Consider the following 9,887-nt stretch of genomic DNA (forward strand, 5'->3'; position numbering starts at 1 on the left):
AAAAACGCCCAAAGAACCCATTACTAAAAGAATCCAAGACCTTAATAGAAATAAAATCTAGGTACATATTCCTAGAAGCCGTTGCATCCCCGGTCCAACCCCTAATACGGGTTGGAGGAAAAGGACAATTTGCAAGAACCCAATAAATATTTCAAGGGATATCAGAATTACAACGTATGTAGTGCAAAAATGGGCTGTGCATGAGTGAGGCTAACCCTCTGGGTTAGCCTCACTCATGAAAACTGGGCGACGTTCAATGTCCTGATGCCCTGGACCACCACACCCTGCGTGCTGTTCCTATAGTCGGAACGCAGGGGGGCCGCATACGTACCTCCTTACACAGTACCCTTCGGTGAACAGGCCGGTTGTTGACACCGTAAGGTTACCCCGACCTGCCCAGGTAAGGCAGAGAAATCGTCATCCACGAGGATTGGGAGCCCGAGACAAGAAGAACAAGTCTCTCCGACTCAACCTGTAAAACCAAGCACTCCAGCGCCCCATACAACGCACGGCCTCTGGAGTGCTGAACTAACGAGCCTTTTGTCCCATACAACGCACGACCCAAAGACTCGTGGAACCTGACAAGAAAAAGCACAAACTTACCTTGAGAATGTTCTCACTCTTCCTCAATGAGTCCAAGGTTCTTGCTGTTGGAAACCAACCTCCTCAATAATGGTTCAAACCAATAACCTCAAATCCACCTGTAAGTAATGTCACTGATTGCTGTATTTTTTTTCTATATATATATATATATATATATATATATATATATATATATATATATATATATATATAAAAAATTCTAAGTGTTGAGAACCAGGCGCACACAAGGGGGCGCTGTCAGAGAGTAATCCGAGGACAGTGCCTCGGGTCGGGGCTACAGCAGCGGGATCTCCCCCCTGTCCTTCTGGAAGTCTGCGCAAACTTTAAAAAATATTTTCTAAGTGTTTATGGAACCAGAGACGCGTAAGGGGAAGTTTTAACGTTTGGATCCGAATATAGGGCCCTCTGTCTGGGTCTTAATGAACGAAATTACCCGGTGTTGCTTCTGGAAGTCTGCGCAAACTTTAAAAAATATTTTCTAAGTGTTGAGAATCAAACTTCATTATGAAACCTTTTTTTTTTGTTTTTTTTTCAGTGGAATACATCGCGGAATATTGGCAGCACCTCAAAGGCTCCCGTGGTCTGAGGAAAAGGATCGAAAATCAAAGATCCAAAGTGGGTAGAATCATGGCTTTCCTTTCGTTTATAACCAAGGGCCAGCCAATCCTCCAGAATTGGACTTTCCTTCCCAATATGTCCAGGATATACCAGTAAGTATGTCTGTGATGCCTTTTAGTTAAGATAAAATGTCCCCATGTAAAAAAAGATTCAAATTATTTATTTCTGTGCAGGTGGCCAGAGCATCTGCAGAATGGTGGAAAAGCGGAGAACACAGTGAAGACCTACCTGGTGAATTTGTCCCAGTTCATGGGCTACTTCAGGGACACTCCTCCAACTTCGTCAAGAGTTCCAAAAAGAGAAGTGTTTGCCGTGATTCGTGCTATCTCAGAGTGTATTGCAAGCCTGGGTCCACGTGTTGTCATGCGTCAGATACGTGTAAAGAAAAATAAGTTGAGCAGAACCATCTCCAAGGACCAACTTCGCCTCTGCAAAGTCCTGGCCAGGAGACGCATCCCTGAACTTCTTGGTCAGACTTATTAAATTTGTACTATATTAAATTACTTACCTGAGTTACTGACATCCATGTTCTAACCATTTATTTATTTATTTTTTCTTCTTCAGATGAACTGTCTGAGGACCCCAACCCGGAGGCGCGCAGGAGATATTTTGGGTACCTCAGTGTTTACCTAGCAAGCCTATATGGACACCGCACCGGTGTTCTAAAGAATATGACGGTCTCCGAGGTTGATGAAGCCCAGAAGGAAGCCACAGTCGGGCAAGCGGGCTTTGTGATCAATGCAAGTCTACTAATATTGGAATGACAAACGCTCTCTGTCTTGTCCCAATATGTCCATTAACACACACTCTTCTTTGCACCACAGGTGAAGGAACACAAAACCAACCGTGCGTTTGCCCCGCACAGCTCTACTTAACTGTAGAGGAATTCTCATGGGTGGAGCAGTGGATGATCATCAGACAGAAACTAAACCCACCCACAGACCTTCTTCTCTTCACCGAAAACTTCACAAAAATCGAGAAACTCATCGTGCCGATGCAAGCCGCCTGGCTTGACATGGGTTTTCCTGGGCGTCCCACATTCACAGACTTCCGAACATCAATAGCCACATACGTAAGTAATTATATCACTTTTCCACGTAATAAACCTAAAATAAAAAGCATAATATTGAAGAACCATCTCTATTTTTCAAGGCAAGGAATACTTTGTCACCAAGTGACCGGATCAACATTTCAAAGACCATGTGTCATGACACGCGGACAGCAGACAAATTCAACGCGCTCCACCGCACCGCGTCAGAGCTGGCTCGGATCCGTCAGAATTTCGAGGCAGCCGTCAAGCCACCACGTACGACAGTACATGACACCGCCGAACCTTCCCTCCTCTCCATGTCAGAATCATCAGGTGATGGTCTTGAGGAGGAAGCGGACTGCGCGCCTCCCACCCCGCCTGCCGGTCCTTCGCCCGGTGCTGTGCCGTCCTCACCAACATCCAGTCAGGCCACTGGATCAACAAGCCCTGATCACGCTTCTGAGAGCGACGTTGACTACACTGTTGACAGCGAGTCTGACCACACTTCTGAGAGCGAGTCTGACCACACTGTTGACAGCGAGTCTGACCACACTGTTGAGAGCGAGTCTGACCACACTTCTGAGAGCGAGTCTGACCACACTTCTGAGAGCGAGTCTGACCACACTTCTGAATACACTTCGGAGAGCGACCCTTCATATGAACCATGTAGAGGGACCCAACAACCCAGAAGAAAGAGACCATTGTTTACCTACACGTTGAGAAATAGACAACCAGGGTGCAGCCAAAGTGCACGTGTGCTGAGATCCAGAAAAACGGTAAAAAAAATAATAAAAAAATAAATAAATCAATGGTGATGTGTCTGTATTTCCTTTCTGCTACAGTTTGGGTGAAAACAATTATTTATCTTTAACAAATTGTGTTCTTTAAGACATTTCTCCATTCATTATTCCTGGCAAATAAAATAAAAAAATAAAACTTATAAAGTCCCACCTCCAGCATGGGGGGGGGGGGGTCTGTGTCACGCAGCTCTGCCCCAGAATAGTGCGCCTTGGCTGGGCTAGTGACGCGTGAAAGCGCCCCTCTGGTCCTGGAAGTCCAGCATGGGGTGGATACGAAATCAATTGGAGTAGCCCTTCCGCACTTTACCAGGGGAACAATTTTGGGAAAAAAATATTTTCTAAGTTCTCCAGCATGGGGTGGATACGAAATCAACTGGAGTAGCTCAGGGAGATACAAGGGTCTGGAGGGATTCTGGGGCCTTACGCGGAAAAAACCCTTCTGCAGGTTAATATGAAATGCGCCACGCGGACATGTATGCAGCGTTTTTGGGTTAATATAGCCAGAGTAGGCCGCTGCATGGAGCTCCATGGTGCCTCTGGAGGAGCTGGGAGATCCGTGGTGCACGCGGAGGTTAGGAGACCCAGAGCGGGCTGCTTCTGGTGCGGGGAGATCCATGGTGCACGCGGAGGTTAGGAGACCCAGAGCTAAAATTAACAAAAGGAATTAATAGTAATAATTATAATATTAATGGTAAACGAAAAAAAATAAAAAAAAAGTGTCCCACCTCCAGCATAGGGGGGGGGGGGGGGGTCTGTGTCACGCAGCTCTGCCCCAGAATAGTGCGCCTTGGCTGGGCTAGTGACGCGTGAAAGCGCCCCTCTGGTCCTGGAAGTCCAGCATGGGGTGGATACGAAATCAATTGGAGTAGCCCTTCCGCACTGTACCAGGGGAACAATTTTGGGAAAAAAATATTTTCTAAGTTCTCCAGCATGGGGTGGATACGAAATCAACTGGAGTAGCCCAGGGAGATACAAGGGTCTGGAGGGATTCTGGGGCCTTACGCGAAAAAACCCCTTCTGCAGATATGTAGGAGCGAGGTTTTCGGTAACCTATGACGAAAAATATTTCTAAGTCTTTTAACACTTAGTCTCTGGAGTCTGTCAGGGGGACTTCCAGGGCCCATCTTTTTTCACCCAGACCGATCTGCAAACGTGGCCTGCCATAAGAGAGCCTCCGTCGGCCCCGGTGCTCAGCATCAGTGCTTCGGCGGTTGGATCCTTAATCCTGCAGGCTCGACTCCAGACAGCAGCGGAAGTTGCGCGCGACTGTGCTTATTCCCCGTAGCGGGCCGCACGCTCGGAAGCGAGACCGAGCAGAACAGTCTGACACAGTGGTCCCGCACCAAGCCTCCGCCACCGGGCTCACGTCCCCCGGTCCCGGCCTCCTGGCCCGCGCTGGCGGTGCGCTTGGGAAACACGCCTTTCTCTCACCTTCTGGTCGAGCCCCCGTGCGGCTGTCCGCCTGAGAGCCAATCGACTAGGGCTCGGGGGGGCTACGGAGGACCAGCGCTCCGCCCGGTTCCCACGCCCCCCCCCCCCCATCTCGCTCTGCCTACGGGCCCGGCGTGTGCCGGGTTCTGGAGGGCTAAATAAGCCGTGAAAGTCCAAGTAAACACGGCCCCGGCCCAGACATGGGATGGATTGACAGATGAAAGCAATTTCTCCACTCTGTGGGTTGTGGTGCATGGCTGCGAATCACAAATGTGATTCGCAGGACATAGGGCAAACAGATACCCAAACCCGTCTTGAAAAACAAACCGAAAGAATGGCATCACATCCAAGGAAGGCGCCCCCTCATGGAGATCTGCTGTACCATGGGCACATAATTAAAAATAGAAATTAAATAAAAAATTCTAAGTGTTCAGAACCAGGTGCAATGGGGGGGGGGGGGGGCGGTGTCAGAGTTTAGCCCAGGGAGAGTGCCTCTTGGTGGGCATCAAGCTCCGGGATGTCCCGCCGGTCCTGCTGGAGCTCTGAATTTTTAAGGGTTAGAGGTAGGGTTATAAAATAGTTCTAAGTGTTGAGAACCAGGTGCACGGAGGGTGGGGGGGGCGGTGTCAGAGTGTAGCCCAGGGAGAGGGCCTCGGGCTGGGGCTGCAGAAGCGGGATGTCCCCCTGTCCTGCTGGAGCTCTGAATTTTTAAGGGTTAGAGGTAGGGTTATAAAATAGTTCTAAGTGTTGAGAACCAGGTGCACGGAGGGGAGCGGTGTCAGAGAGCAGTCCGAGGACAGGACCTCGGGCTGGGGCTGAGCAGCTGGACTCCCCCCTGTCCTGCTGGAGCTCTGCTGTACCATGGGCACGGCTTTGTTCCTGCCTTACCAGGGGCACGAGTAATTTGGCGGTTGGTTTATTGGTTTATAACCGGGGAGGGGTGCTTAAGAGTGGGTACCACGGTTCGGCTGGAGCTAAAGGTTATGGAGGTGTGTGCTCCAGGGTTTATGAGTGTGTGTCGTTACCCGGAAATGGTTGCTGGTAGCAGGGATGGGTGTATGGTCTGATGCGGGTGTCCTCCTCCATGCTGGATGTGGAGGTTAGGAGAACCAGAGCAGGCTGCTGCCTGGAGATCCATGCTGGATGTGGAGCATAGGAGACCCAGAGCAGGCTGCTGCTTCTGGGCAAAGACCCAGAGCAGGCTGCTGCTGCTGCCTGGGACATCCATGCTGTATGTGGAGCATAGGAGACCCAGAGCAGGCTGCTGCTTCTGGGCAAAGACCCAGAGCAGGCTGCTGCCTGGGACATCCATGCTGCATGTGGAGCATAGGAGAACCAGGACAGGCTGCTGCCTGGAGATCCATGCTGCATGTGGAGCATAGGAGACCCAGAGCAGGCTGCTGCTTCTGCCTGGAGATCCATGCTGTATGTGGAGCATAGGAGAACCAGAGCAGGCTGCTGCCTGGAGATCCATGCTGCATGTGGAGCATAGGAGAACCAGAACAGGCTGCTGCCTGGAGATCCATGCTGTATGTGGAGCATAGGAGAACCAGAGCAGGCTGCTGCTTCTGGGCAAAGACCCAGATCAGGCTGCTGCTGCTGCCTGGGACATCCATGCTGTATGTGGAGCATAGGAGAACCAGAGCAGGCTGCTGCTTCTGGGCAAAGACCCAGAGCAAGCTGCTGCTGCTGCCTGGGACATCCATGCTGTATGTGGAGCATAGGAGACCCAGAGCAGGCTGCTGCTTCTGGGCAAAGACCCAGAGCAGGCTGCTGCTTCTGCCTGGAGATCCATGCTGTATGTGGAGCATAGGAGAACAAGAGCAGGCTGCTGCCTGGAGATCCATGCTGCATGTGGAGCATAGGAGAACCAGAGCAGGCTGCTGCCTGGAGATCCATGCTGCATGTGGAGCATAGGAGAACCAGAGCAGGCTGCTGCTGCTGCCTGGGACATCCAGCTGGATGTGGAGGTTAGAACCAGGACAGGCTGCTGCCTGGAGATCCATGCTGGATGTGGAGCATAGGAGAACCAGAGCAGGCTGCTGCTTCTGGGCAAAGACCCAGAGCAGGCTGCTGCTTCTGCCTGGAGATCCATGCTGTATGTGGAGGATAGGAGAACCAGAGCAGGCTGCTGCTGCTGCCTGGGACATCCATGCTGGATGTGGAGGTTAGAACCAGGACAGGCTGCTGCCTGGAGATCCATGCTGCATGTGGAGCATAGGAGAACCAGGACAGGCTGCTGCCTGGAGATCCATGCTGCATGTGGAGCATAGGAGAACCAGAGCAGGTTGCTGCTGCTGGGCAAAGACCCAGAGCAGGCTGCTGCTTCTGCCTGGAGATCCATGCTGTATGTGGAGCATAGGAGAACCAGAGCAGGCTGCTGCCTGGAGATCCATGCTGCATGTGGAGCATAGGAGAACCAGAGCAGGCTGCTGCTTCTGCCTGGAGATCCATGCTGTATGTGGAGCATAGGAGAACCAGAGCAGGCTGCTGCCTGGAGATCCATGCTGCATGTTGAGCATAGGAGAACCAGAGCAGGCTGCTGCTGCTGCCTGGGACATCCAGCTGGATGTGGAGGTTAGAACCAGGACAGGCTGCTGCCTGGAGATCCATGCTGTATGTGGAGCATAGGAGAACCAGGACAGGCTGCTGCTGCTGCCTGGGACATCCAGCTGGATGTGGGGGTTAGAACCAGGACAGGCTGCTGCCTGGAGATCCATGCTGGATGTGGAGCATAGGAGACCCAGAGCAGGCTCACACTGCTGGGACATCCATGCTGGATGTGGAGCATAGGAGAACCAGAGCAGGCTGCTGCTTCTGCCTGGAGATCCATGCTGCATGTGGAGCATAGGAGAACCAGAGCAGGCTGCTGCCTGGAGATCCATGCTGCATGTGGAGCATAGGAGAACCAGAGCAGGCTGCTGCTGCTGCCTGGGACATCCAGCTGGATGTGGAGGTTAGAACCAGGACAGGCTGCTGCCTGGAGATCCATGCTGCATGTGGAGCATAGGAGAACCAGAGCAGGTTGCTGCTGCTGGGCAAAGACCCAGAGCAGGCTGCTGCCTGGAGATCCATGCTGCATGTGGAGCATAGGAGAACCAGAGCAGGCTGCTGCTTCTGGGCAAAGACCCAGAGCAGGCTGCTGCCTGGGACATCCATGCTAGATGTGGAGCATAGGAGAACCAGAGCAGGCTCATTCTGCTGGGACATCCATGCTGGATGTGGAGACCCAGAGCAGGCTCACACTGCTGGGACATCCTTGCTGGATGTGGAGCATAGGAGAACCAGAGCAGGCTGCTGCTGCTGGGACAAGACCCAGAGCAGGCTGCTGCTTCTGCCTGGAGATCCATGCTGGATGTGGAGGTTAGAACCAGGACAGGCTGCTGCCTGGAGATCCATGCTTGCATGTGGAGCATAGGAGAACCAGAGCAGGCTGCTGTTTCTGGGCAAAGACCCAGAGCAGGCTGTTGCTTCTGCCTGGAGATCCATGCTGGATGTGGAGCATAGGAGAACCAGAGCAGGCTGCTGCTGCTGGGACAAGACCCAGAGCAGGCTGCTGCTTCTGCCTGGAGATCCATGCTGGATGTGGAGCATAGGAGAACCAGAGCAGGCTGCTGCTGCTGCCTGGGACATCCATGCTGGATGTGGAGGTTAGAACCAGGACAGGCTGCTGCCTGGAGATCCATGCTGTATGTGGAGGTTAGAACCAGGACATGCTGCTGCCTGGGACATCCATGCTGGATGTGGAGCATAGGAGAACCAGAGCAGGCTGCTGCTTCTGGGCAAAGACCCAGAGCAGGCTGCTGCTTCTGCCTGGAGATCCATGCTGCATGTGGAGCATAGGAGAACCAGAGCAGGCTGCTGCTGCTGCCTGGGACATCCAGCTGGATGTGGAGGTTAGAACCAGGACAGGCTGCTGCCTGGAGATCCATGCTGCATGTGGAGCATAGGAGAACCAGGACAGGCTGCTGCCTGGAGATCCATGCTGCATGTGGAGCATAGGAGAACCAGAGCAGGCTGCTGCTTCTGGGACAAGACCCAGAGAAGACTGCTGCTTCTGCCTGGAGATCCATGATGCATGTGGAGGTTATCAGACCCAGAGCAGGCTGCTGCTGCTGCTGGGACAAGACCCAGAGCAGACTGCTGCTTCTGCCTGGAGATCCATGATGCATGTGGAGGTTATCAGACCCAGAGCAGGCTGCTGCTGCTGGGCAAAGACCCAGAGAAGACTGCTGCTTCTGCCTGGAGATCCATGATGCATGTGGAGGTTATCAGACCCAGAGCAGGCTGCTGCTGCTGCTGGGACAAGACCCAGAGCAGGCTGCTGCTTCTGCCTGGAGATCCATGCTGTATGTGGAGCATAGGAGACCCAGGGCAGGCTCATGCTGCTGATGAGAGCTCCATGTCTGGATGGAGAAGGGCCAGGCTGTGCCGCTGGAGAACCAGGATGGGTGGTGCTGAAGTGGAGAGCTCACAGCAGCGGGGAGAGGGAGAGAGAGAGCCATGGTTCTTCTTCCAGGGATCAGATCGCGCATCCAAGCCGGGTTTGGGTGTGCTGCTGCGGGCTTTGGATTTTCTGCTGCCTGGGAGATCCATGCTGCAATGCTGCATGTGGAGCATAGGAGAACCAGAGCAGGCTGCTGCTGCCTGGGACATCCATGCTGCATGTGGAGGTTAGGAGAACCAGGGCAGGCTGCTGCTGCTGGGCAAAGACCCAGAGCGGGCTGCTCCTGCTGCCTGGAGATCCATGCTGCATGTGGAGGTTAGCAGACCCAGAGCAGGCTGCTCCTGCCTGGGAGATCCATGCTGCATGTGGAGACCCAGAGCAGGTGGATGTAAGGAGAACCAGGGCAGGCTCATGCTGCTGCTGATGAGGGCTCCATGTTGGGATGGAGAACCATTTGTCACAGCTTCCACCTTTTTTTTTTTACCCTAACCAGGTCTAACCAATGTAAAATCAATGTGTTTTTTTCGGGTGAACTTTGCCATCTTTGGTGGGCTGTCACGGGGTCACGGTGGGTCCTAAAAATCGGGGACCACATGCATCTGGCTGTCAAGGGATGGGGCTATTTTTTGAGCCATGCCCCGTGAACCTGTGAGCTTTGGTTTGGCCTCCAGGAATTTTCAAAGTTGGCCAAAAATTACACCATTTTGTCAAAAAACGGGGCCTGTCCCCTAAGATGGGTTAGGATCTTTGGTCAGGCTCATCCCAGAGGGCTGATTTTCACAAATGTCATTCAGGGGGTGACAATGAGTGGATTCTGTGAGTTTGTTGTCGCTGGAGCGTTTCGTCTTGGCATGACAGGGGCAGGAAGGGGTGGAAAAATGACCAAAAATGAAACTTTGACACCTCATAACTCTGAGACATTTGGTTTAATCTGGCCCAAATTTGCTATGCAGCTTCC

At 52.6% G+C, this 9,887-nt stretch overlaps 1 protein-coding gene across 2 annotated transcripts; it reads left to right on the plus strand.

The window, feature by feature from the left end:
- The first annotated feature begins 1,132 nt into the window (after positions 1 to 1,132).
- On the plus strand, positions 1,133 to 3,203 carry LOC118560145 (sialidase-like). 2 transcript variants are annotated; one of them, XM_036130900.1, is made up of 5 exons: positions 1,133 to 1,313; positions 1,395 to 1,690; positions 1,786 to 1,961; positions 2,046 to 2,293; positions 2,374 to 3,203. In XM_036130900.1, the coding sequence occupies exons 1-4, from the start codon at positions 1,231 to 1,233 to the stop codon at positions 2,094 to 2,096; spliced, it is 606 nt and encodes a 201-aa protein (XP_035986793.1). In that variant the 5' UTR covers positions 1,133 to 1,230; the 3' UTR covers positions 2,097 to 2,293; positions 2,374 to 3,203. The 2 variants fall into 2 exon arrangements, with proteins under 2 accessions (XP_035986793.1, XP_035986794.1); XM_036130901.1 differs by lacking the exons at positions 1,133 to 1,313; positions 1,395 to 1,690; positions 1,786 to 1,961 and having other exon boundaries at positions 2,055 to 2,293.
- The last annotated feature ends 6,684 nt before the right edge of the window (positions 3,204 to 9,887 follow it).

This window comes from Fundulus heteroclitus, unplaced genomic scaffold (genome assembly GCF_011125445.2).
Source record: "Fundulus heteroclitus isolate FHET01 unplaced genomic scaffold, MU-UCD_Fhet_4.1 scaffold_39, whole genome shotgun sequence".
Lineage (NCBI taxonomy): Eukaryota > Metazoa > Chordata > Actinopteri > Cyprinodontiformes > Fundulidae > Fundulus > Fundulus heteroclitus.